Raw genomic sequence first — 27,215 nt, 5'->3', positions numbered from 1 at the left:
GCTGTTCTTCATCTGCCTGACTGAGAGATTTGTCCGATTTGATTACGCGGGGCGAGATCGCCTGCCAAAGTAAATAGGTGCACATCCACTGAGTCGGTCAGAGCTGTCCTGGCTTGTGTGAAACGAGCTGGCAGGCTTCTGCCCAGCTGATAGGGCTTCTCCTGTGGGTTTGATGAAAGGGTAGCAATGGGAAGTGACTTTTTTTTCTTTCTTTCTTTCTTTCTTTTTTTTTCTTTTTTGCTGAGAGGAGAAGTGCACACGAGACCAAAAAAATATATTAATCCAGTCTCCCTTATTTCCTAATCTCACAGTAGAGTTTTTTGTTAGTGGGTAGTGTTTTTCTGTAGAGGTTTATCATATTGTTATGGCAGAAGAGCACTGTTATTATTCCATTGTAGTCTGTACACAAGAGTGAAAAGGAAGCTGAGATTAGAAATGGGGAAGCAAACAGATTGTAGACTAGCAAAAGGAATGAGAAATGTTGGGAAGCTTGCACAGTTATTATTTCCAAATGACTCTGCAAAGTAGATGCCGCTCAACCATCAACTTTTTCAGATACGAGTCCTTCTCTATGGAGAGTGTTAGAGGGATAAACAGTCAAGAACAGGCTAAATATTGATCTGAGTCAGTTTTTGATCAAAAAAAATTCTCCCATGCCTTTTATTGATCTTGTTTGTATTCAGGCATTGAACAGTGCAGCATTCAAAAGGGAGGGGGTTGTTTAGACAAGCTCTGCTACTACTGCTACAATAAAATGGTCTATTAACTGAGCTTTTCAAAGCTCAGTTAGAGACTTAGGCACACACTCAGTTTTAATTGGAAATTCGTGGTTAATTGCCCTGCGTAACTTCACAAAAGAGCATTTAGCTGAAGAGCACTGTACACACCTTGATATGTTTGACACCTTAGTAAGTGATCTGGTCCCAGGCAGGGATGCGCAGACCAGAGGTCCCAAGTGGGCACATGTGATGGTCGTCTGCCGTGGGTTGCACAGGACTTGTTCCTGCTGGTGGTAGCTGCTAGGCTGCTTTGAAAAAGCTGGCAGCATGGGCGCTACTTCAGTAACTCCATATTCCCTTTACTCTGGTTGTCACAAAGCCTTCCCGACTGTTTATTTCTCACAGTGGTGACCCAAGAGGTGACCCTTGAACCAAACCCCTTTGTAGATGGATTCACACCTCTCTGAGATGTGTTTTTGTGGTGGGGAAGCCTTGTCCAAGCCTTGCTGTTGGCTGCTGGATTTGTTCTCTGCCGCAGGACGGTTCCTCATGTCGGAGCTGGGTAGGAACATGGCACTAACGAGCTGTTCTGCATTTCAGGCTTCCTTCCTTTCGGACCAACCCGAGCCTTACCTCCCATTCCTTTCACACTTCATCGAAACACAGATGTTTGCAACCTTCATAGACAATAAGATTATCTCCCAGTGGGAAGAGAAGGACCCTTTCCTGCGAGTTTTTGACTCCCGAATTGAGAAAATAAGGCTATATAATGTAAGGGCCCCTGCACTGCGGACATCCAACTATCAGAAATGCAGCACTTTGAAAGAAGCAGGTATGTTCAGATGGGCTGGTAAAATATTCAAAAGTACAATGTCAGCCACAAAGAAATATAGATGCTCAGTCATCTGAGTGTTGCAGCTGGTGACGAAGCCCTAGAGCTACCTGAGGAGGACTCAGCTGTGTCCTTATTTTCCCTAGGCAAAAACTTCAGTATGCTTTTAAATGCTTAAAAACATCAGGAGCCTTTACCTTTCCTTCAAGCCATCCTAGGCTGGTGCCTTTAATAAACACAAACAAAACCATGGAGCTGGTCTCGCCGTTTCTCAATTCAGGCAGCTCCTGGTCCATTGCCAGGAGAACTTTCTTTCACCATGGTGGTGGAACCAGTGACAGCCACACCGAGGAGCTGAGCCCCGGTGTCTGCTCCACTGGCCTCATCTCCTTCTTCCTTTAAAAAGACCTTTTTTTGCCTTACACCCTTTGGTTAGAGCAGTGGGGAATGCCGGGGACCTAATCCTGTGTGACATATTTAGTAGATCCAGCAATAGATGCTTAGTGTTAATGAACAATACACTGTGTACTGAAGATTTGGATTTTTTTTCCATTACAGTCACAGGATGCATTTTCAAATTATACTTTAGTTTCTTACTGTGCAATTATTTATTTCATTTCCAAGTAATACAGGGAAATTATACTCTTAAATTTGTTGGGACCCATATTAATGAATTTGGGCAAACGAATTTCTCTTTTTTGGGGGGCTGAGTTTTTGTTGTTGTTGTTTAATTCCTTCAGAGCATTTCACTTTACAAATGTGGCAGAAATAGAAATCCTGTGTCTGCTTAACTTTTTCTATTTAAAACCAATTCTAATTTGCAGGTCGACTGTCTATTCAGCGTCTAGTTTTGGTAGATATTGTGGCACCAGAACCTCATTTTCTGTCTTGTGAAAAGCAACAAACTGATAGTAATATCAACTTTCCTTCATATTTACTGTTCACAATGTATGTCCCCCTAGCACCAATCCAGCACCTGTTTGTTTAACCTACAATTTTCAGAACCCTTCAAACCCCTGACCTCACACTACCCAGTCCTTTTCTCCAAAATAAAACCATATGAAGGGATTTATTTTTTTTTTAGAGGGGGAAAAAAAAAGCTGCCGAGTTTCTAATGGTAATGTACGTAAATCATATGACAGTTTCTTTCCCATCACAGTTTTATAAAATAGGAAATGAATTCTGTGTTGTTCTTGACAAAAGGAAAATGGATTTAGCTTCCACATTTTGCATATTTATTCACTAGTTGTGATATGCTGAGAAGAACGGGCTTGCCCGTTAATGGATGGGCTATGGAGTTGAATATTAAAGTCGCTAATTAAATGCTGATTTCCTCCATACACCTCCTTTCCCCTCTCCTTCACAGTGCATCTGACTCAGTGGTGAGAGGGTGACAGATTTTATTTTCATCCTGCTCGAGATTTGAGATTAAATCCTCGCATCCTTTAAGCAAACAACTGAACCGCATTAGTCTCAGCGGAGCTGAGATTCCCAGGGAGCCCTCTCGGGTCTTGCTGTAGCCTCCCCTGTTCCCAAGCATCTGTTCATCTTCTTGATGCTCCTCAGGCCTTGTTTCACTTAGCTTTGCTTTGTGAAGGCCTGTCATCCAGTAATGATATATCTAATTTCAGGAGCAATTCTAGGTGCCAGATGTTTGCAAAACTCTGGTATCACCCCACAACGTGTCTGGGGCAAAGGGAGGTGCCCAACCCCACAGAGAGTTGCAGCTGGCCTCAAACGTCTCCATCCTGCTGAAGGAGTGTTAAAGCCAAACACTGAATTGCAGGGAAAGATTGCACTGCTCTTGCCGATTCATAACCCGTCTCGTAGGCTCGTAAAGACGTGCTTGCTTTACTGCTAACTTGGTTGTGCCCGTACTAGTTGTGTTGGGTGAAGAAACTAAAAGCAAAATAACCAAATAACAGCACATGTGTTTCCTCACTTCTTTAAGTGACAGATTTAAAGGGGTCTAAAGTCACTATTTAACTTTTTAGAGCGTTTTCAGGGATCGGAGCATGACCACTTCTGTTGTCATAGCACGTGTCTTCAGGTGGTTTGCTAACGTGGTTGTTCACCTGTGACTGTAACTTGCAGCCCAGTCCATCGAGCAGCGGCTGATGAAGATCGATCACACGGCCATCCACCCGCACTTACTCGATATGAAGATCGGCCAAGGGAAATACGAACAAGGATTTTTCCCGAAGTTGCAATCGGATGTCTTGGCAACAGGACCCACCAATAACAAGTAAGCGCAGGTTTTATTTTCTAGGTTTGAAAGCAAGTTTCTCCTGTAAAAGATTCATGTCATTGGACCAAAGTCCTAATTTTGGATGCCTTCTGACCAGTCTAATGAATCTTAGCAACTTGTTCCATTTTTGGTTTGTATGGACTGCGATTTTTGAAGTTATAGCCGTGGTTTGGGTTATGTTAGAAAGCGTTACCTCTGGTTTTGGGAAGATATCTCAGTACTGGTTTCTACTGAGTGGTAAGTACTGTATCTTCTCATACAAATTTTTAGTTTTATCATTGCTATAACAAATGTAAAATTAATTTATTTTCTGTTTTGCACTGAATAGGATAATTTGGAAACCTGAGTCAAAATTCAGGTTCTGAAAGAAATTTTGGTATTGAAACCACCACACCACTGTGCAGAATGAAACTTATGCCCACTCGGTTCCTCTCTTTTCTTTAGCTGTTATTACACAACCGAAAGATTTTTATAGCTCTCTTTCAGTTTCTGCATTGGAATAACCTGGAAGAATATCTTAGTGAGGGGGGAAAGTGTGTGGTTCTGTACCTGGGTTTCTCTTCTGAGTCTGATGAGGTTCTGTAGTGCACTTTGACATGAAGGTGCCTATAGCTGTGGAATTGAGCATGTTGTTACATGGTTAATTTACCTAATGTAAAATGAGAACGTCTAGTACTGATACACTTTAAATTTATACAGTTCTAATATAAAGTAAGTGCTGTAAGTTACTTTTTTTTTTTTTCTTTCCTCAAAACCCAAAAAGGAGGGGTGTTTTCTCCCCCTTCAAAAATGGAAGATTTTTGCGTCAATGATTACTACTTGATGAAATTATTAGCCAAAGCCCTCGCTTCCAGTTTCTGTGGTAGGTCAAAGTGTGGGAGCACAGATAAATGTGAGAGCTCCAAAAGCTACGCTTGTCCAAATGTTAACGCTAGCTCTTGTTTTAGACATGTGCATGCACACACGCTGCTCTGAGCTCCTCTATGAGGTGCCCACTCGATTCTATTTATACACCTTTTGTGCACCCCAGTGCTAGCTAATCCCTTTTTAATAACCTGCCAGGAATAAGACTTGCAAATGATAAAATAAGATATCGTTAAGCACTGAAGGTTTAAAGAATTGCAATTCTTTAAAAGAAATTTAAAAAAAACAACAAAACAAACCAACCAAAAGGAGGAATGCGTATTTCAAAGTTCCTTTGTTTGCAGTTGTCATGCAAACCAAGACAAAAGTTTACAGGCAATGCTTCCTTGAGGAATGGAGGATTTCTTCCTCTTGTGGGATGCTGTGTTTAGCAGTCTGCCTCGTATCCTTATGGTGGGTTTCAGTTTAACGGTGTAAGCGTGCCCAGCCTGCTCAAAGTTGCTTATATCTTCCGGCTCTATCGCAGAATCTTAGTGAATCTGTGAATAAGCATCAAATTAAAAATAGGTTTCCTTATGCCTTTTGTGATGCTTCTGTGAGATTGGTACCTATTCTAAAATATGACTTTAACTCCTTGAGTGACAATTTTGATTTAGATAGCTGGTTTTGGTCTTCAAATTGCAGCACGTTTCAGAATTTGTAAGTACCAAAATCCCATTACTTACTGCAAAGCGGTGTCAAAGTGACAAATGTTTGGAATTCCTCCAGTTGTATATTGCCAAAAAGGTTTGTAATTGGAAAATCTCAAGACCATCTGTTTATATCTTTCTGCTTCCTGGCTTTTTATGTGAGCAGCCGAGCGGACTCTTTCTCTCTCATTTAAGACATGAAATTCTGCTGAATTTACACCCCCGTATAAAACAGATCGTCTTTTCATGCTCTCTGCAAATACAGTGTAATTCTTTTGACCACAAAATCAATTAAAGTATTGCCTTCCATTAATTTCAATTTCCCAGTATATGCTTCTTGGAGGTATGTTATAGTTGCGTATAAACTGGGCCTTTGAGTGTGGGGAAAGGGGAAGAGAACATTTCTGCTCCGTTCCCCGGCACTTCAGATATAGCTGTTGTGTGTACATAAAGTTAACACAAAGGGTATTGCTATATAGATGAGAATTATTTTTCTGAACCCCAGTTTTACATAGAAAATTTTGTCTTGAGTGTTGTAAGGAAGTGTATTTGAGGGGAAAAAATCATTTCCATGCTTCAGTTGATTGTTGTTGGACAGTAACAAATAAACCAATTCAGAGCTGTTTTAATGAAAACCTGTCATCACCGGCCAGCAATCAGATTTTTATTGCTTCCCTTTCAGGGCAGATTAAGTAACAAACATATAACTAGGAGGAGCTCATAACGTTATCTAGCTATTCCCTTCCTGTAGTCAGGCAGAGCGCTGAAGGGACCTCTGTCAGTTACTGGGCTGCTATACGTAAAATATATTATATCTTAATCAGAAATACAATGCAAAGACTGAGCACTTTTAGTGTGCTTAGTCCTACATCCTATATGTAATCCCGGAAAGCCACGTTGCCCAGACAGACAGAAATTGTGTTTGGGAGAGGAGGTGTCTGGCTCTTGCTTGCTGGGCATTGGAGAGCAGGGCTTGGGGACAGAGGGAGGGTTGACGGTCACATTGGATCACTTCCACCTAAATGCATCCGGAAACAAATGCTGATCATGTTACCATGTGTAAGTGTTAAAACACCGAAGTCTGTCATGGAAGCGAAGTCTAATAAGGTTTCATCTGTCAGCCCGCGGCCATGCTGGGCAGCATGCTTTGCCCCACTTCTGTCACTCTCCTGCCTCCTTCCGCTCTTCCCCCCCCAAGGTGTCCTCCAGAAGAACTGGTCAAGGGGGGTGAACCTCTGCTCCTCTGGCCCCAGCCGGGGTCACACTTTTTGCTGCTTTCTCTCATCTGCTTGGTCATTTGTGGGTTGGGAAAACCTCCTTTTACGTTTGCTCCTATTTTGGTCAGGCAGGTGCGTGTGTGATGTCGTTAGGAATTGCTCTTCCCTTGTGGGGGTAAGGAAACATTGACTTCTTCAGCTAAGCAAGAACTTACACTGAAAATAACTCCAAACTGTACTTTACTGAAAAGAAATTAAAAGCTTAAGAACAAACAAATGAAAAAACCAAACAACAAAAAGCCCAAACAAACAAAGAAATCCCTGCCCCAGACTCCCACCTCCATAAAACTGGAGAATAGGCTCCCAGGTATACAGTTTCCCTAATCATCTTTTTGACCAAAACTGCCAGAGCATGGAAAGACATTAACCATAGAATATGCAAATCTAAACTTAAGCAAAAGATGACAACTACTGTATCCAAACTTTTCTAGAAATTAAAAGAAACATTATTTTTTCTGTTAAGAAAAGAGCAATTCATCCTAGCTAACAGCAATTAAAAAAAAAAACAACCAAAACAATCAAAAAAACCCAACCAGCTCTGTCCTCTGTCCCATCAGGCAGCAATGTCCCACTTGAGGGACTTCCCTCTGCACTCATCGCCTTCAATACATCCCCCACACCATGGGAAAACCTCCTGAACCTACAGAGAGCAGCTGCAGCTTCCTCTGGGTACAAAAGTGGCAGGTCCGCGCCGCTGTAACCTTGTAGAGCAGTGGCTTCTGCAGAAGCCCTCCTAGAAAGCATCCCAGGAGAAAACAGACAGCAGCCCCTTAGGCAGTTTGTCTGTTTGTCTGCAAACGAGTAGCCGTTTCCAGAGTCTTCCTTTCCTTTTTTCAAACCCCGGCCCCACACTGTGGTTTCTACACGTTCCCCTCTTCTTTCCCCGCGTGTGTTTTTTGCCAGGCTTTTTAAATTGTAGCTGGGACTCCTCTGGCTGATGCATCTGCAATGATCCAGGAAAGGAATTTGAATGACAAAAAGCCAAGCTACATAAACACTTCATGGTTTTTGATTAGCTAATTGTTAAATTAGGGTGAATATGCTTACAGTGCAAAATTAAAACAATGAAACAAGCTGTGCTTTCAATCTAATTGATTACCTTGTAACTTAATTTGTACTAAGAAGCTTGATAAATGAGATTAAATATTGCAGAGGAAAACACTGGTTGCACACCAAGAATGGGAATATATTTGCATTCTGGCAATTTGTAGTGAATGCTTGCAAAGAAAAACTGAACTGATTTTTTTTTTCTTAATTTCTTCTGCTTTTCAGAGGAAGGTTTTACTTTGTTACACATTTACAAAATGGTTTAAATTATCCTTTTTTGACTTTCTCTTTGTTTAGCCCTGTGTTGTTTTTTTTTTTTTTTCCCACCTTCTTTATCTGAGCTTCTCTTTCCTCCTTGCTTCCTCTCTTGAGCAGCCTGTTTCCTCTTTCTTGCCCTGGCCACCTCTCTCTCCTGAGCCCTCTCGCCTGTATCCCAGCTTCCTGTGAGCTTCGTGCTTGTGTCTGTCCTCTGTGTCCTACCTGACCTGCAGCGATCCCCAAAGGAGGGCACAGTCCAAGCCTTCAAGCACAGATCCTGCTACACTTGGCCTCCCAACCTCAGGCTTTGGCTAAGTGATGTGTTGCCCTTACCCATAAAGCAGATTTCAGCAGTATTTGTTTGCTTTCTCCAGGCATTTGTTCCTTTCCTGTGTTTTGCTGACCTCATCGCTGTGTCAGTATTTATTTGTAAAAATCATGCATGAGGAGTGCACAAAATTGCTTCATTCTAGTGTTCCAGTTTATGACACGAGCTGTGTGGGCACTGTCCTGTGACCTCTGTTGCCAAACCCCCTCTTCAAGTTGGGAATTGCCCGGGGTTTATCTCCCTGCTGCTCTGGTTCTCCTCGTTTTTAAACAGAACTACTGTTTGCTTATTCACTAACATTAACACCAGTTAATGTTTTAAAAGAAAATATGATTTATATAAAGCAAAGCAGGTGGCTGAACTCTATACAATGATAGAATTCATTCTGGTTTTAGCTAAGTTATTTTTTGTATGGGAAATGGTCTGTCTCTTGGGCTGAGTGCTTCGTATTATATATGGGCTGCTTTTACCTCCCTATCTGTTGGGTACTGGTTTTAGGCTGGCTGTCTTCAATGAAGCTTTTTTTTTTAATCAAGACAAAAAAGTAGTATAGAGTAGCATCCCTGCAGTGCATTCAAATGAGCAAGAAATCACAGAATGATATGGGGTAGGAAGGGACCTCTGGAGATCATCTAGTCCAACCTCCCTGCCAAAGCAGGTCCACCTAGAGCAGGTTGCACAGGAACTTGTCCAGGCGGGTTTTGAATGTCTCCAGAGAAGGAGACTCCACCACCTCCCTGGGCAGCCTGTTCCAGCGCTCTGCCACCCTCAAAGTAAAGAAGTTCCTCCTCATGTTTAGGTGGAACTTTTTATGTTCAAGTTTGTGCCCATTTCCTCTTGCCCTGTCACTGGGCACCACTGAAAAAAGACTGGCCCCATCCTCTTGACACCCACACTTTAAGTATTTATAAGCATTGATCAGATCCCCCCTCAGCCTTCTCTTCAAGACTGAAAAGACCCAAGTCCCTCAGCCTTTCCTCATAAGAGAGATGCTTCAGGCCCCTTATCATCTTTGTAGCCCTCTGCTATACCGTCTCCAGCAGTTGCCTGTCCTTCTTGAACTGGGGAGCCCAGAACTGGACACAGTGCTCCAGATGGGGCCTCACCAGGGCAGAATAGAGGGGGGGATGACCTCCCTCGACCTGCTGGCCACGCTCTTCCTGATGCACCCTAGGATACCATTGGCCTTCTTGGCCACAAGGGCACCTTGCTGGCTCTTGGTCATCCTGTAGTCCACCAGGACTCCCACGTCTTTCTCCTCAGTTGAGGAATGAGTCAGCAATGAGCCATCCACACCTAATGCTGATGTTATTGAAACTTTGCAAGTAGTAAAAGCTCCCCTTTTACATATTAAAATCCGACACAAGCAGTTGCTATACATTAGGTAACCTAATATAGCAAACCGCCGACAGGTGGAATGAAAATATTAACCACTTGTGTTCAAATACATTCATTTTCAGGATTAAAGTGTGTTTGACAAGCTGTGTGTAAAAATGGTTTCTGAAATAGGAACTGTGTGCTGTGGGGACTTGGAACCTGATGGGTGAGTCTCTGGGGCACTGATCCTCTGCTCAACTGGTGGAAGGTGGCAAAAGGGCAATTAACTTCTTGCAGTTAATCTATCATTTTAAAATAGCTGTGCGGAATTAAAGTTCACAAGGAAAAAGGTGTGTTGAATCCTTTTATCCTTTATGCTATTTACTCTCCCCTGAACAGCAGGTGTGTTGTGTGTTGTGGCATGTTGCGTGTTGAGGTGTGTTGTGTGTTGGGGTGTGTTGAGGCATGTTGCGTGCAGAGGCGTGTTCAGGTGTGTTGCACATAGAGGCATGTTTTGTGTTGATGTGTGTAGAGGCATGATGTGTGTAGAGGCATGATGTGTGTAGAGGTGTGTTGCATGTTGCATGGTGAGGCATGTTGAGGTGTGTTGCATGTTGAGGTGTGTTGCGGCATGTTGAAACTTATTGGGTGTGTTGCATGTTGCATGTTGAGGCATGTTGCTTGTTGAGGCATTTTATGAGGCGTATTGGGGCATATTGAGGCGTGTTGCGTGTTGAGGTGTGTTGATGAGTGTTGTGTATGTTGATGAGTGTTATAGCATGTTGCGTCTTGGGGTGTGTTGAGGCATGTTGCATGTTGAGGCATCTTATGCCATTACGAGGTGTGTTCCGTGATGAGGCGTGTTCTGTGATGAGGCTTGTTGAGGCATATTGCATGTTGAGGCATGTTGGTACGTGTTGTGGCACATTGTGTCTTGGGGTGTGGTGAGGCATGATGCATGTTGAGGCATGTTGAGGCATGTTGAGGCGTGTTGCATGTTGAATTAGGACACTGCTTGGTCAGGGCTTACAGGATGATGCTGGCAAATCACTGCCGCTGTTCCTTGCAGAGGATGGCGGTTGTGGGTACCACCCTTTTAGATCACTTTTGTTCATATAACATGACGAGATAGCCTGTCAGTGAAAGACCGCTCTCTGCAAGGCATTTTCCTCATTTTAGCAGTTTAAAAGCTTTCCTGTCCAGCTCAACAGCAGAGATGGAAGAGGTCCTTTAGCCTCTCTCTGAGCCTTCGTCCTCCTTACCATGGAGCAGTGTGTGCGGAGCAGATTGACAGTGCAGAACTCCTCCCCTGTCAGCCCGTCCGTGATCAGGTGGAGCTTGGTTTCCACCTTTCTTTTAATTCGTTCGGTCTGACATGTATTTGACTTAGAACTTCTGTGTCAAACTGCTCCTGAAGCCGAGCAGATTAACTGTGCTGTCTGCATGTATTTAATGTGTGCAGGCTGCATTCCTGCTTTCGGGGGATTTGCTGGAGGCATAGTACATCCCTGTGCTAATTTGTGAATACAGAAACACAGATAACTCCTTTGATGGAATTACAGAGGTAAAAGTGTTATTGTCATGATTTGCAGGCCTAAATAGCAGTCTGCCTCAGGAGTTGGTCTATATGAGGAGATTTAAGTTCTATCCTATAGACAAGTGCGTTTTCTTCCTTCCTTTGCTCTTTGTTTTCACTGTAAATAGATTGTAAATTACGACAGTGATTTTTGTGGTGTTGGCAATATTGGTTATAATCAGTCTGTGAACGAAGTTGTCTTCTGGATGCCTCTCTTGTGTTCTTGTTCTCTAGGAGAAATACTGCAGTATATATCCCACGTGCTAAACCCACGTCTAGTTTGGGCAGACATAACTTCTTCACTTCTCTATGGAGTTTTAAAAAGAGGGGTGGGGAGAGGGAGAGATGCACCTAAGGTTGCAGTACAGCATGGCCAGTCCCTGGTTTGAGGCTGCCGTTTTGCCTGGTCAGCTTCTGATATCAAAGACAGCTTTGCTGTCTTACCGTTTTTATGACAGAAATCACACATCACAGGTTAAGTGACATCTTTTCCAAATGTCACCTTTACATTTCCTCCAACCTCTGCGAACCTATTCCTATGCTTGTTGGGTCTGATTTGATATTAAACAATACTGACTTCGCTGTCTTTGTGTTAAAAGGGCCTTAGTTGGAGGTGTCATCACTGCATTTTTCTGTATTGAACAGAGCGGTTTTCCCTGGTCCCTCCTCTGAGTTATCACTGCTTTTTTGCAGCCCCTGGAGGTGAAGAGCGTTCATCTTTGGACGTGGGAGTTAGATACGGGCAGACTACCGAAATGAGCCTTTTTCTCCCTTTTCTATAAGGGCAGCTTGTCCCTGGGCTCTCCACATCACAACACCCGAGCTGCGGCTGCTTCGTCCCCAGAGACTTGGTGCTTGTAGCGATGCCTCTGCCGTGAGGAATAAATGAAATATGCCAGTAATTCGTGTCCACGTTTCTACAGGCAAAAAATAAAGGGGAGGAAAAGCCTTTTTTGAGTCAAGAAGTATTCAGGCAGCATCTAGGCTGGGTGGCAGTGCTGTGTGTGCTCCTGGGTGCCAGGGCTTGTCCCTCCAAGGCAGGGACCAGGCAGGAGGGCATCGTGTCCTCTGGGATCTGCTTCACAAGGACACGAGGAAGGGTGGTTTAGCTAAAAAGCCCACGAGTAAGGGCTGGAAAGAAGCAGGCATGTGCCTGTGTGAGTACAGCTTTCTTCGCTGCTTCGGCAGCGCCAGGGCTGAGGTGTGAACAAGGCAGCAGCTGATGGCAGGGCCAGGAGAGGCAACCAGTTGCCAACCCAAGGGGAGATAGTGTGGCTGCCGGGGAGGGCTTTTACCCCCTCTTGGAATCGCTTTGTGTGACGGAAGGGAGAGGAGGAGTAATTTGAAATGTGATCTCTGCTGTTGGGGGGAGGGGGGGTGGTATTGCGATACTGATGTATTATTTTGGGAAAATTCTGTGTGGCCCAGTAAAGAAAAAGCTTTAAAAGATTTATTTGCCTAATCCTGCTTATCTGCTGTTAGATCTTCACAAAATCTCCCGGAGAGATTCAGAGCAGCATCCGAAAGCACAGACCTCCCCGGCAGCTCCTCTTCCCTGGCTTAGAGGCTGGGAAAGAGGGAGCATGCAGCTCCTGCATGTGTAATTCCTCCAGCTGATGAGCAGCAGTCTTTTTTTCATAAGCGGCCAAGGATCTTTACGTTTGTATGCTGAATATGTTCAAATAGTTCTGATTAATAATCTGGAGAATGATCTGTGGCTTCTCCCAGATGGAGTACAGGGCTGGAATTAACTGAAAATGGTTTAATGATGGTGTATTACTGGTAATTATTCTGTGGCTTTCATTCTGCTTTCACCTTCAGTGAAACGTGTTCCCTCAAAGGACGCTTGTAGCAATTCTTAAATCCTCCAGTAACTGCAGAAATGCAGGTGGAGAGGGATCAAAGCTTTGTCTAGAATTCAGAAAATAGCATATAAATTGGAGCAGAAAAATATGATATGGATAATAGTTGATCTATAACTTAAATTTCCAATATATTATTGGCATTCTATTGTGTGAAATGTAAGCATGGTACTAACTTGCAGTATATGGAGGGCCTCCAGAGCCAGGCAGCTAAAGTGACTTTTACGTCTGCTGTCCTCTGTTTGAGTGGGTGTTTTTTCTGCTGCATTTCTACTTGTTGAGATTATTAAAATGTAGAGTTTTATTTGCCCCTCTCAGTCATCTCATGAGGCGTTGGATGTTGCTTCTGAAAATAGAAAGTGGTGACTTATTAAACTCATGGGCTGTATATTTTTAAGACTTCTGAGGAGGTGCAAAGACACTTATGTTAGTAATGTATTCCTCTGAGAAGGTAGTGGCATTTTCTGTGCAGACACCTGTTGGGCTGTTTTGTTTAGTTCCTAGAGACTTGAGGCTACATTTCTTTAAAAATAAATTTCTTGTGATATGGGATGGCAAGGTGCTGAACCATAGCTGCATGCAGACCCAGGTATTTACTTCTTCCTTCATACCTGTTTTCTTGACATTTTTTGGGAAGTAGGAAGGGACTTCAATTTGACCATAAAAAATATGGTCAACCTTTTTTACCTGTGTGGTTAGCCAAAATTTGGTCTTTGGTTGCCTCACTGGAGGAATTGGTGAAAATAGGTACACGTATGCAAAGTCTTCCTGTCTGGAAACAAAAGGGTTTGGTTACCAGGGTTCACGTCCCTGCACTTCTCTTGGGTCAGGTTCCCCACCCTACACATCCCAGATGGCTTGTTGGATGTGTCAGGACCAGAGTCCAGCTCTGTGCAAGGGTTTCACCCTCCAGGCATGCTTCTGCCTACATGTCACCAGCTGAAACTCCTTGCCCAAACAGCTCAGATCCCAGATCCTATTTGTATATGCTCCTGTTTGGGGTGCACACAGAAATAGATGGGTTTGCAATCCGGAGACTCCTGTCCTCACCAGTACCACCTGTGTGGAAGGACTCTCCAAGCACACACTTTGGTCTTTGTTGTGGGCATCTCTGGGTTTCCCACTGTATAGAACTATCAAAGGCAGAGAACCCCAGGACCTCTGTCTGCCTACAGCTCCTGTAGAAAAAGCCATCTCACAGCAGTTGTTCTGGCATGGTGCTTGGCATGGACACTTCAGTCTAGAGTAGAGGGGCCAGGATGGAGACAGGTTTTGGAGGGTCCCTTTGACTCAAGTGCTGAGTTTGGGGAGAGTGGGCTTTTGTTTTCTTGGTGGGTTTTTGCCCTTTTTTTTTTCTTTTTTTCTCAACAGATTTAGGTTATCCCATCAAATTCTGCCAGGCTGTTTCCTCCCATAAGTAGAGCCTTATTCATACATCCCACCAGGCACCAGAGCTGGAGCTCTGCCCTGGGCAGGCTTTGTGTTCTGCTTCACCTTGGTTTTGCTCTTTAACTTCTGAGTGCAGGAGAGAGACAGAACAGGTGACTTCATCAAGTGACTGAAAGGCTATAAAGCTAAAGGCATTTTTTTTTTCAGTGTATTTGAAAGATATTTTTAATTTTAATAAACACGACCACAGTAATTAAGTAATATCATTCTGAAGATGTAGCCTTCATGTGCATTAAGATGCTTGTTTCTAATGCTTGATAGGTTGCTTTATACAGTGTTATTTCAGCTTTTTTTTAGAAATAATTCATTGACTTATTTATTCTCTGCACCAGTTGAGCAGTTTGGTTTTCAAGGCTTTGACAGAAGGCTATGGTATTATTAGAAACCCTACAATCAGACTGGAAATTCCTCAGGACAAGAGTTATCTTGTTCTGTGTTTTGTTATAGTATCTGGACTAAAGGAGCTTGGGCACTTGGGAGCTTTAAGGTTGCTCAGTTTCAAACCTGGTTACCAAGCGGCTGCTTTCAGGCAACAGCTTCAGATGAGGAAAAGAATCAACTGGACACATATCAACATGTAGCAAAAAATGCAGGCTTTCTGTGGTATTTAGAAAAAAAAAAAAAAAAGATATGGTGAAGATAGCAACATGATTAATTCCAGGAAGTCAATATTGTTTATAACCTTTAGACATAGGTTCACACAATATCACAGTAGTTATTATTGCAATGACAAGGTTCTCTGAAATAATTCCTGGAAATACCACAGGAAGTGGAGAAAGGAGAAGTACCACCTCTCACAAAGGAGGAAACTTCTAAAAGTTGTTACTTAAAATACATCATTGTATTTTGTTTTTTCACAGAGACACCATTTTTACCAAACTTTAGCAAATGCAGTAAAATCAGTGTTGTTGGGTAACCCAGTAAAAGGATTTTCCTGGTGGTGGCATCAGCGATCTGCAATCTGGGTAACACAGAAGGTCTCACTGGAGACCCTGGCAGGCAGCGGGGCTTTCATCCCTTGGGTACATGCTGGCCTGTCACCCACCAGGCAGTTTCCCATGGGGACATCAGGCACCAGCAACACCCAAATTTGTGCTTTTGCTTCTCCTGCTGCTGTCAGATGTCCCAACCTGTCGGATGTCCTCTGGCTCCCAACCCAGGCTTTCCCTCCCAATATTTTCCACTCAAGCATGTCTTCCTTCTCTCTGACTTTCCAGCCGCTGGGCCAGTCGCAGCACCACCACGCAGCGGAGGAAAGACCGCCTGCGGCAGCACTCGGAGCACATCGGGCTGGACAACGATTTGAGGGAGGTAGGTGGCATCACCTGTGGGTGGCACGAGCTTGTGATCCAGGAGATGCAATGTAGAGAAATGATGTGTTGCTGCTTCAGGCAGTTTTGTTGCCACCGTAGGGTTTGTGGGGGTCTCTGCAGCCATTTCATTTAGATACTGCTTGTCGCGGATGCCTGTGTTATGTTGTACAACTTCAAAGCACACAAGAGAAATGAAATGCTTTTATTATTTCGGAATAAGATAAGCCCTTTGTCATCAGGAAAAGGGCTTATTTGCTGATACGGACCCCAGTTGTGTAACTGCATGCGGAGAGCAGAGCCCTGGTGCCTGCCTGGGTGCAGCTGCTGAGCTCTGGCCAGGATGAAGGTCTCTGCAGAAGCCAAGTCCTTGAATAAATGTCAGCACTGCAGAGACGAATGCAACAGGACTTTTTTCTTTTTTTAAAGGACCTTTTTCTCTCTCTCTCTTACATAGATTCCTGACATGAGTAAGCCTATTTGAAAGACTTTGGGGCCTTTTTATGCCTAAAGCTAGGAAACTCCCATGCATCTTGTAAATGTCAGTCACAGGCAGGCATTTCTTTCCCATCTTTTCAGTTTCATGTCCTTCATTAAATATATTCTACCATATTTTTCCATTGACGTCCATGTGCTCCTGTTGTTTGTCACTGGCAAAAATAGAACATCCATGCTGTTTTGTGGTAAATATTGCTGAATAATGTCAGCCAGCACTGGCATTTGCGCTCCGAAAGAACCCGAAAGGATGAGCGGCTTCTCGAACCGCAGCTTCGAACGATGTTTCATGGAAACAACAGCAAAACAGCACTTGTACATGTTGGTTGCTATTTTTGCTAACATGGCTTTGCAAGTACATTTTAAACGTTGCCTTGTGTGTATATCTCAGCAGACCCTTTTCAATACTTTGTCATGTATTTACTTTCTTCTTTTTTTTCTTTTTTCTTGGCTGTGGATCATATGCATGCTTCTTTTGCTTTGTCTTTTCTTTCTTTCTGGCTATTCTGCCATTGGGGCATCTGCCTCCTCTTAGCCATCGGAGGAGCTTTTGCTTCGTCAGAACTCAATGGCCTTCTGGGAGTGGGATCAGGGACCACCCCCTCCTGCACGGCCTCCTAAAAAATCCTTCTCTGAATGCTGCCTGGTATGTTTTAGTTTTTCTTGTTGAAAGCTGCTTTTGAGGTGGTGTTAGCGTGAGGAACCGCTGCCTTCACTCCGTCTCAAACCTCTCCCTATCTCATAGAGTACGAGCACATCCCTGTAGCGCTTGGAAGTGTGGTTATAATCGGAAAAGTAGCTGGAAATCTGCTCTAGGCTTCCACACCAGCTCCCTGGCAAACATAGCGGCTCCAAGGCTGAAAGACAAGAATTTTGTTTTGTTTTCCTTTTTTCCCATGTTGCTCACCTGGCAATTCAGCTTAGGGTGTCGAATCCAAAAAGCATGGCTTTTTGACTGCTGGATTGTCACATCCCACTGTGGAAGAGGGTGCTGGTACGTGGATGCTGATGAACAGGTGGGATCTTACATCCCACCCTTATTCTTCTCTTGAACTTACAAGAGTTAATATGTTTTTATTTCAGTGTAATAACAAGACGTACAATGAATAAAGTAAGGTTATCCATGTTTTTTACTCTTCAGACTATAACCACACTTTGCATTTTATTTATTTATCCCTTTACATTTACAAGGAAATATTAGATTTCCTAATTTATACATTCCCTGTATCACTTTTTCACTGTTTTCATTGCTAATTTTTGCACTGACTTAGATGGAAGTCACTTGTGAGATTGCTTGCTGAACAACACACTTTCATCATCTGTGTTTTTTTGTTTCTTATTCCCACATGTAGTTTTACAACTATTTTTAAGTCCTTACAGTATTGGTGAAAGTGCAATTACCTAGCTGAGCACTTTTATTGAACGCAACTTTCCATGGCAGAACCCAACGTTCTTTTCTTATCTATGGGACTGATGTTAAGTGGTTCGTGTCCGAATTTTGTACTGAAAAAATCCAAATGCATCAGAAAAACTGTACTCCCCCATTACAAAAACAAACAAAAAAAAGTGAGCAATTTCAATAAACTTCAGTGTGTTTGGATTTTGTTTCAGCCAAATAAATTATTTTCTCCCCAGAGAGAAAGCTCTGAGAATGCAGGAGCCACAGTGTCCTCTTAGTTCCCCAGAAAACCCAGCCACCAGCAGCACTAGGTCACTGTGGTCTGCTCCTCTTGGGGGAAGAGTGGTCGTTGTCACATACCGTCCCCCAAAGAGGCAGCATTAATGGGATAAAGACATGCTATGGAAATGGAACATTCCCACACCAGGCTATGAGCACTGTTCCAGACTGTTTTATTTGGCGACATTCTATCATTTTACTCTTTTTAACAAAAACTTTATGAATAATGCTTGGGCAACTTTTTGATAGGCTTCACATTTGCACACCTAAATGTAACCAACTTCGCTTTTCTCAGTGTGTAGCCCTCTCACTGATATTGGGGGCAGATGACACTTTATTGATTGGTTTGGGGTTTGGGATCCTAAATGTCAGTTTCATTTAAAAAGAGCTTCACTTGTAATTAAGAAGTTAATTGAGAATAAAATCACGTGTGGTTTTTTTTTTTTTCCCCCCACATAAACTGTCCAGATGAAAAGTAATGGATTAAGTCTTCCTCCTTCACTAGGTGTATTTCTTTTTCTTGTGACTTCTTTGCAAAGGATTTTTTCCATTCATGTACAGTCTGCAACAAATTAGACAAATGGCTTTTAGGGTTTTTATTCTTTTTTTTAAGTGAAAATCAAATAACAATGGAAGGAAACTTGATATTTTGATTTTATTGCTGAATGAAGGTATCACACTTTAATGCACTTGGTGTGACTAACTTTGTGCTAGTGGTTAACAGCACAGTTCACTAGCTAACGTTGACTGTTTCGGTTCCACACAGGAAAAAATCTTGTTTTTTCTACCGTCAAAAGGGACCATTCCACTTCTGCAGCCCAACACCTAAGCATCAGACAAATCATGATGTTGTTCCTAGATTAACACTAGCTCATTCCTTTTCACCAGCATTTGCTTGCCTAGGATTAGGATGAGGAGAATCCCTCTGACTTGTAATATCTAAAATTATTCTGTTTATTTTTAGAAGTACATGCAGGAGGCGAGGAGTTTAGGAAAAAATTTAAGGCAGCCCAAACTCTCGGACCTCTCTCCAGCTGTGATTGCGCAGACCAACTGGAAATTTGTGGAAGGTTTACTGAAGGAATGTCGCATGAAGGTAGGTCCTACCTCTTCCCACTGCCTGCTCTCCCCTTGCTTGCACTGAGCCTAAACAGTATCTGCAGATGGTGTCCTCAAAGTCCTTCACAGCTGGAATGCCATTGGTTCGTTGGTGTGCCAGGCTATTGCATGGTGGATGTCTCTTTAGTGTTCTATTTTTCAACTACTGGGAAAGAAAGGAACGTATTATCCCTCTTCTGTTTATGCAAAGTTGGTGAAACGAGTGAAAATGACAGGAAGGAGAATCAGCATGATCAGACATCTGAGGGAGGATTTTGTTTAATTGTTCGTATGTAAATGTAGCCTAAACATAACGGGCTGGAGACCCTCGGTCAGAAAAGGAAGCGTTCAGCGCATGCGACTATTGTGCGTGTTGCTCATGCACAGCAAATTAGGTGTAGCAGTTTCTAATATTAAAGAAGCCTTTAGAACCATAGCAATATCATTTCTTTGTGTCAGTTGCAGCTGGTGGTATGCTGTATTACCTGAGTTTTAAATTTTAATAGCTGTAACAAGAAGAAAGCCGGATACCGAGTAACACTGAAAATGTGTCTAGCTCTGTACTCTGTTTTTGATACTGGTCGGTAATAGATCAACAGTGTAGGAATGGGACAATAGATAAAGGCTGTAGAAATAAGGCAGTATGGACTAATCGTGCAAACTTAGTTTTTTATTATTCTTTTTAATTTGCAGTCTCTGTAAAGAGATTTGAAGTTTATCTGGTCAGGCCATTAGTGAAGGTCTCTAGATTAAGCATGTTTAACTCAGCTATAAATTCCGTCCCTTGTTGGATAACATTCTTAGAAACCTTTGGGGATTTTTTTATTATTTGTTTTTAAAGACTAAACGCATGTTGGTAGAGAAGATGGGTCATGAAGCAGTCGAACTGGGGCATGGAGAAGCCAACATAACAGGTCTGGAGGAAAATACGTTGATTGCTAGTCTCTGTGATCTGCTGGAAAGAATCTGGAGCCATGGTCTGCAGGTCAAGCAGGTTGGTAACTGGAAACTCGGGACTTTGCATGTACAGCACTCTAGGAAATATTGAATGCCATCTCTACCTTTTAAGTGGCTACTCAGTGGTGTCATTCCAACGTTAACTGGGAGGTATCTTTGAGATTAGAGTCCCTGGATCATATCTTGTGAGGTCTTGGTGTTTTTCTATGGGATTTGTTTCCTTGTTTGTTGGGGTTTTTTTGAGAGGAATCTCTGGAAATTGCAATGATCTTTCAAACAGGTGTTTGGTTTCTTCTCTTTCAACCTTCAGAAGGGAAACCCAGGGAGAGGCCAAAGAAACAAGGCGGGTGGTGTGACTGCTAGACCAGTGTGATGATCCTCTCCTCGTCCTGAGGTCTCATGGCCTAAGAGAGGATTGATTCTCACTACCGAACATTTGGCCCTTATTTTGCCATGTTCACTGGCCTTTTTTTTGTTGCTTGATTTATTTAAAGCTACATACTGCATATTCAATTTTCAGGGGAAATCTGCTTTGTGGTCCCATTTACTTCAGTACCAGGAGAGAGAAGAGAAGCAAGAGCATAGTGCAGAGTCCCCAGGTGAGTACTTGGCAGTTGACTCCGTGAAGGTTCCACAACAAGGAATGAACTTGGGCCTGAAGGGAATAGTGCAGCCACACAAAACCCATGCAGGATTTTTGGTGTATTTGCTTGCTAATATCACATTTACATTTTGAGACCTTTCATAATCATTTTGAAGATACCTTGATGTCTGGAAAAAATAGATGGACATTGTTGGAGGCAAATGAACGCACTTGTTATCCCTGTCTGGAAAATCACTCGATGGCTGTTCTCTAACTTCATTCCCTTTTAATCAGCATTGAGTGAGGTGTGAGAAGCAGTGCTTCTGCAAGAGGTGATTTCTGAAGAAGCTGCAGGTGTGGAGCTGTGACTAAGAGAGCTGACACTTTTCTTTCAGTGAGCATAATCTGTCTCCCAAATTCCAATGTGGGATAACTTCATGTTTGATAAATCTTGATACTGGTGGATGAGCCAGTTCAGAAGTTGTGTAATCTCTATAATCTCTGCCTTAGTTTATGATTTGGCTTAGCCCTTTACAATCATTAAATTACTTCTGTGTTGTGGGAGAGGTTGGTTTTCTGATGACCTTGAGATCCTCCTTCCCACAAGCTGCTGCTGAGTATTGTAGTAAAAGTCTCTGAACTTTAGTGGGTCATCTTCCAAGGACTCTCCAATCCTTCAAATCCTGCAGATGGGAACTTGTATGATCAGTCCTCAAAGACACCCTCAAAGACACATCTATGGATGAACTAGTCTTGCTCATGAAAAGACTTTGTAATAAGCTTCAATGAGTAACGCAGTAAGCAATCTGGCTGGCAGGCACAAATTCCTGAGAGCACAATGTGTCACCACAAAGCGGTTTGATCAGAGTAGTGGAGTACAGAAATGCATGGCATTCTTAGCATCAAATATGCTACTGTAGCTTAATTTTGTCTCTTCTTTCTCAGTTGTGAGCTTTTCATAAAAACATATTGCTGATAAAACTCATCACCGTACAGTTTTATGTTAATGTATTTCACATACAAAAAAGGAAGCTGTTAGATGCCTGAGTTCACTGCTGGATTAAGGAAGGAATAGGTCATTTATTAAGCATTTTTCATTCTGTCTGCTTCTACATTTCCAGGATAGAGTTAATGATAATGCACAGAAACATTGCAGTTACCAGCCACTGAAGATTGTTTTCAGCTGTATGTAAAACAAATGCAGACCATACTGTAATTTTATATTAACTTCATATATTTTCTTCATTGTAGTTGCTGTTGGAACAGAAAGACGGAAGTCTGATACAGGAATTACTCTGCCTACTTTGAGGGTTTCCTTGATACAAGATATGAGGTACAGTTTCCTAAAGCATTAATTATGGTTTTAATTGTGTAGCATAAGGTAAAGATTCTCCATGGCTTTGAGTTTACAAAGGCTAAGGACAATTAAACTTTCTCCTTAGCCCACATTCAAATCTACAGTGTGTTGCTTTTTTATTATGCAAAACTTCTTTGTGTGTTTACTTGATTTATTTTAGCTAAAAGACAATGAAAAACACACAAGTTTTACTGGGTTATTTGTTTTCTTAGGGGGGTTCTTCTAGCAATAAAGCCAACTTCTATAAATAACAGCAGATATGTTGAATTCCTTGGTACTTGGAATTTTGTTTGGACAAAAAAAAAAACCCACAACCAACAAACAAACCACCCAAAAAACCCAAAAAATGAGTACTAGGTACTCTTTTTGTATGTTTTAATGTACTGACCAAGCAAGGACAATTGATAGACAAAGCAAAGAGACATAAAAACCTGCTTGCAATGCCTGAGCAATATTCTTTCTTTTCAGTTAGCATTTTATGTCAAATAGTAATAAATGTACAAGTTTAGAAATGTAATGAAACTTAGTATTTGGGTGAGTTTAAAGTTGGGATGTAAAGTAAGGGCAGGTGCTCTGTGGGAGACCACATCCTGGCTCTGGAGAGCTTTTTAAGCAGCATTGGTCGGGAAGCGGAAGGATTAGAGAGAAAGGAGGGGTGGATGATGGTGTGCTGATGTGACAGCACCAGGCAGTTATTCTTCAGGGCATCTCCTTGATCAAGCCACTGCCAGGTCAGGCCATTCTTTTGACACTTCGCTTACCTTGGCTAAGCATCATGGTGGGGTAAAGGTGCCCTGAAAAGAGGGGAAGAGTAATGCAATAATGCTCATCTGTAGAGAGCTGATAGCAATTGCTAGCAATTTAATGTGTGAGACAACGTGAGTAGTGTTTCTTGCTATACCATATCCTTCTTCCATGTAAAAGTATGGCAAAAAATCACATGGTAAAAATAAGTTTAATTGTAGTTAGTTCACAAAAACATGATTACGATGATGTGATTTTTGCTGTGTGTGTTAATACAGATATTTTTTTCAATGTGAGATCACATTGAAAATCACAGATCGCAGATCAGTCAGACTTTTCTGAAAGAAAATGACTGTGCTTCCCACCTGCAGTGTGTAACCTTTTTGTTTGATGCCATGTAGTTTGAGTCTTGTGCTCTGATTTCGAAGAATATGACATCCCACATAAGGCTGAAACAACACGCGAAAGAGGGAGGGAGAACGTATACAGTGCATTTAGGAGTATAATGCCGTGAGGTCATTTTGAACACGTGTCTGTCATTTTAGCGTCCCTCTCATGGGACGTGGCAGCTATTTACTTAATTCAGGCCTGTGAGGCTGACGGGCATGTAGAGGGTCAGCCTGAGGGAAGGATGAAGGAGGATCTGGAGCGGAAACTGGCGTGCTGGGAGGGGATTGCAGACAGAGGCGGCCGGGTGCGCTCGCTGCTGCGTGCAGGCATTTCGTCTTCTGTGTGCTTGCACTTGAGTAACGAAAGCCCAGCACAGATCTGATCTCTTGCTTGAATCAAAAGAGTGTTTCTGCTGATTTTTCAGAGGGAAAAATGGCAGAAGCAGAACACTACCTTTTGTAGTATCTTGGGTATTCGCGATTGTCCTCAGACATGCATGGACATAGAAAATGCTGGGCAGGTGGTGGGTTGAATTTTTCATCCGTAATCTCATGGCATGCTTTCTCCTGCTTGGAAGGAATGCTGCTTAATATTTGTTTGCACACACAGATTGATGCTGAAGTTAGAAGGATGGGTAATTGTTAAATTGTCAGGGTTGCAATGCTAACTGAACTAATGGCTAGAGGATTAAGCATTGCCTTAAGCACAGCTTGTTTTTGGTGGCTCATGCAAGGTTATGTAAACAACTTAAAAAGCAGGGCTGAATCACAGTCACGCTCTGAATGTGCAATGAGCCTGTGCTACAGGTAACGTGGCGTGTCCTCTGCCTCCCACGCAAAGCCAGGCATCTTAGATGTGGTAAGGAAGATGCTCAACATGTTTATTTTGGTTCTCTGCACGGAGAGTCTCTGCACAAGTGTGTTTGGGGTATGCCTTTCAGCCTTTTTCCCAGGTGAGGATCTGCAGCATCTCTTCCAGCTCCCCAGCGGATTCCTGCTGCAGCCTGTCTCCTGCATGGCATCTCCCCTCAGGCACATCGCTGTGCGTCCAGCCGGACCAGTCAGCACCAAGGCAACTCCCCGAAACCTTTGGTCCAGCTGGGTTCTTCCAGTTCTTCTTCCAGTTTTGGGTCCTTCCCCTTCGGGCAAGCTCTTCCTTGCTATCAGAGCTTGCTTTCATGCCCGTGTCATGCCTCACCTCCCGCAGGGAGCTTGCAGCGGAGGGTGCGAGCCCCAGGCACTGGTCCCACAGCAGTGATGCTTCACCTGCTGCAGTCAAAAGCAGGGTTAGCAAAGACCTGCTACTGACACGGGACGAGCTGGTACGGCTTGTTTCTGACTGTGCTGGCATCAGGAGAGTCACCATCCTCAGGGGCATGGCAATACTGAGCAGCTGTAACCTCTTCTGCCAGCACAGCTATTTGCAGAGGATGTGTCTCGTCATACCCCAGGCTTACATTTGACAGGGAAAATGGATTTTTCTTTATTACTAATGGGATTAAAAGCAAGTCCCAAACTAGGGAGTTGCACTGAAATTGCTATTCAGTGCCCTGACAAGAAGAGTTTGCTGTGTGGTGGTGAGCATACAGTGCTCACACTTAGGTCACCGATAAAAATAGAGCTGTTCTGACTCTCACAACAGAGAGCAAAATAAATTTGGGCTCCTGAATGCTCCGTTCTGTTACACTCGGCTTTTGCTGACAAGAAGACTGATTACTGAATCTTTTTAATATTTCTGACAAGCTGCATGGTTGCAGATCCTTATTTTTCCCAAATGCACAATTAATGCCAATCTGGTCTGAACCAGAAACAGGTAATGAAGAGGTATAGAACATGCATGGAATAAGGTTGAGTCCATCTGTATTTGAATCTTCTCACAGTAAAATAACATATTCTACTCAGCGTTTCACATTAGATGTAATTCCAGCCGAGCACTGAGGGGGAAGGGGAGGGAGGGAGGGAGGGAGGGAGATGATAGTCTGTGCTTTGATCTTCACATCTCAAAAGACTTGAAATGTCTGAGGAGGGTGTCTCAACACGATGTAGTCGAGTGTAGTGCACCTCCTGTTTCTCAAGGACTCCGGATCACGTGCACAGCTGTCTAGGCTGGAAGGTCTAGCGCTGGCGGCCACGCTCCAAGCCAGGATGGGCTTTCCAGTGCCAGGAGCAAGGCTCTGGGCAGTGATTCAGCTGGGAGGCATCGCTGCTGACAGAGGGAGGCTGCTGAGCTTGCTTATAAAGGGCATATTACTTGTATGTAATCGTAGTGTGCCCTTCTGGGTTTGTTTTACAGCTCACTGTGAGTTAGTACTTCTCACCTGGTCCATCAGAGAACTATCTATGGGTCATTTTAGGAAACAGGAGGAAAGTTTCTTTTAAAAAAAAAAAAAAAAAAGAATTTTTTTCTTTCTTTTTTTTAGAGGGGTTTTAAATAATCTAGATTTTACCACTGGCAATCTACCATTACTCCTAAGGTTTCTTCCTGATGGTGCTTCAGATACGCACATACAGCACAGAGCCGTGTGGTAGAGACCCCTCAGCTTGGATTGCAAAGGTAGATTTGTATTTTGAGAATTTAGGTTGGTTAGTCTGGTGGAGAATGGTGCTGCTGGGCTATGTCTGGTATCCACCTCATTTGTTCAGAGGGAACATGTATTTCTGGACAGCACCAAGTTATACTTTGCAAATTTGCCCCTTAAGTCCTAATCCTGTTAATTTGGAAGCTCTATAAACAAGAGAGTATTTTTCCTCAAATAATGCAGGGTCTAAATATAACGCAAAGCACACGCTTGGGTATAACAGATGGAGGAAAGCACGAGACAGTGAGACTATACTAGTCACCATAAAAAGCATCAGTCACAGCATGACTTTGTTGGATTTTCTTTGGAGTAAATATTGCCACATTCCCTAACAATCAGCAATGTATGGAGGGCCTTCAAGGAAGACGCAGGAGATGGAAAATAAATCGCAACAGAGGTCAGTTCAGGCTCAGCTGATGATACTTGGAGCCTGCCACGGAGGTTTGGAGGCCTGAGTTGCCTGTGCACTTAACATGCAAACTGCGTGAAAATTAAGAAATTGCAGCCTTTTCTTTCCCCTGCTGGAAACTGTTACTCATTTTTCTTGCTGGCTGTTTAACCAAGTGGGGGGGGGGGGTTGGAAGCAGCTTCACCCTGCCACAGCAGTTCTCTTCCTCTTCTAAAGCTCCCTGTGCTCTGAAACTAGAGTTTCTAGCATTCTCCAAATTGAAATATGGAAGTTTAAAAAAAGAAAAGCAAAACCGTAGAAGAAAGCCCCTGTGGAACAGTTCTGCTTTCCTACAGGCCAAGCATATGGTGGAGGGCTGTTCAGATTATCACTTACACAAGGGCCTCATATCTCTGAAAATGTGATTCTGCTTGTGACTGCCTGTCACTGTTTTTCCCAACAATCCTCTTTTTCTCAGATTTCCTGTTGCTGCCGCCATCAAGGGGTTTGTTAGAGCCTTCAGCGGAGGCTGTGGTTTGCAAAAACTCTGAAGATGTGTATTTGTCTTCTGCCCTCACAGACATACCCGTTCGTGTCAGCAGCTTGAGGGAGTGACTGTGAGATAACTGGGTCTCACAAGGTCGCTGCTTTTTTAAAATGTTAGCAGTGTCCGTGAGGACATCTACCTCGGGCGATGCAGGGATGCGCAGATCTACCCCTGCTCGCCTTGGCCAAGGAAATGCCAGGACATAGAGCAGCTGATACTGGCTGTAGTGTGTCCGGGTTTCAACCTGCCGTGTCTGGGAAGGGCTGCCCCACGTCCCTGCGTCAGCCCGGGGTTGCCGGTGGTCTCAGTGCCACGGGGCAGGTCTCTGCAGGGCCACGCTGGGGGGCTCTTTGTCTAGAAGTGATGTCAGGAGACGTTTTCCAATTCAGCTGCTGCATCACACTGGATGTTGCCATTGGAGGAATGTAGGATGTTTATGATTCATCTATTATTGTTTTTTTTCCACCCATTTCAGGCATGTTCAGAACATGAGTGAGATAAAGACAGATGTGGGACGAGCCCGAGCCTGGATAAGGCTTTCTCTGGAGAAGAAGCTTTTGTCTCAGCACCTGAAGCAGCTGCTTTCCAACCAGGCACTTGCCAAGTAAGCTGGCTCTTTTTCTC

The 27,215-nt window shown here is 43.2% G+C and overlaps 1 protein-coding gene across 4 annotated transcripts in view; it reads left to right on the top strand.

Annotated features, from left to right (window-relative positions):
- DENND5B (DENN domain containing 5B) overlaps nt 1-27,215 on the top strand; it is a 123,182-nt gene that overhangs the window by 81,680 nt on the left and 14,287 nt on the right. For 2 of the 4 annotated variants that reach the window (XM_074144611.1, XM_074144610.1), the window contains 8 exons: nt 1,320-1,551; nt 3,646-3,796; nt 15,684-15,777; nt 18,914-19,045; nt 19,889-20,041; nt 20,525-20,603; nt 21,839-21,920; nt 27,067-27,195. In XM_074144611.1, the coding sequence (XP_074000712.1) occupies nt 1,320-1,551; nt 3,646-3,796; nt 15,684-15,777; nt 18,914-19,045; nt 19,889-20,041; nt 20,525-20,603; nt 21,839-21,920; nt 27,067-27,195 (1,052 nt within the window). Of the gene's footprint in view, nt 1-1,319; nt 1,552-2,375; nt 2,463-3,645; nt 3,797-15,683; nt 15,778-16,806; nt 16,918-18,913; nt 19,046-19,888; nt 20,042-20,524; nt 20,604-21,838; nt 21,921-27,066; nt 27,196-27,215 lie in introns of all 4 variants that reach the window. The other 2 variants (XM_074144608.1, XM_074144609.1) reach the window with 2 other exon arrangements.

This window comes from Numenius arquata, chromosome 2, assembly GCF_964106895.1.
Source record: "Numenius arquata chromosome 2, bNumArq3.hap1.1, whole genome shotgun sequence".
Lineage (NCBI taxonomy): Eukaryota > Metazoa > Chordata > Aves > Charadriiformes > Scolopacidae > Numenius > Numenius arquata.
The sequence above is the reverse complement of the archived record's forward strand: the minus strand, read 5'-3'. Positions and strand labels throughout refer to the sequence as shown.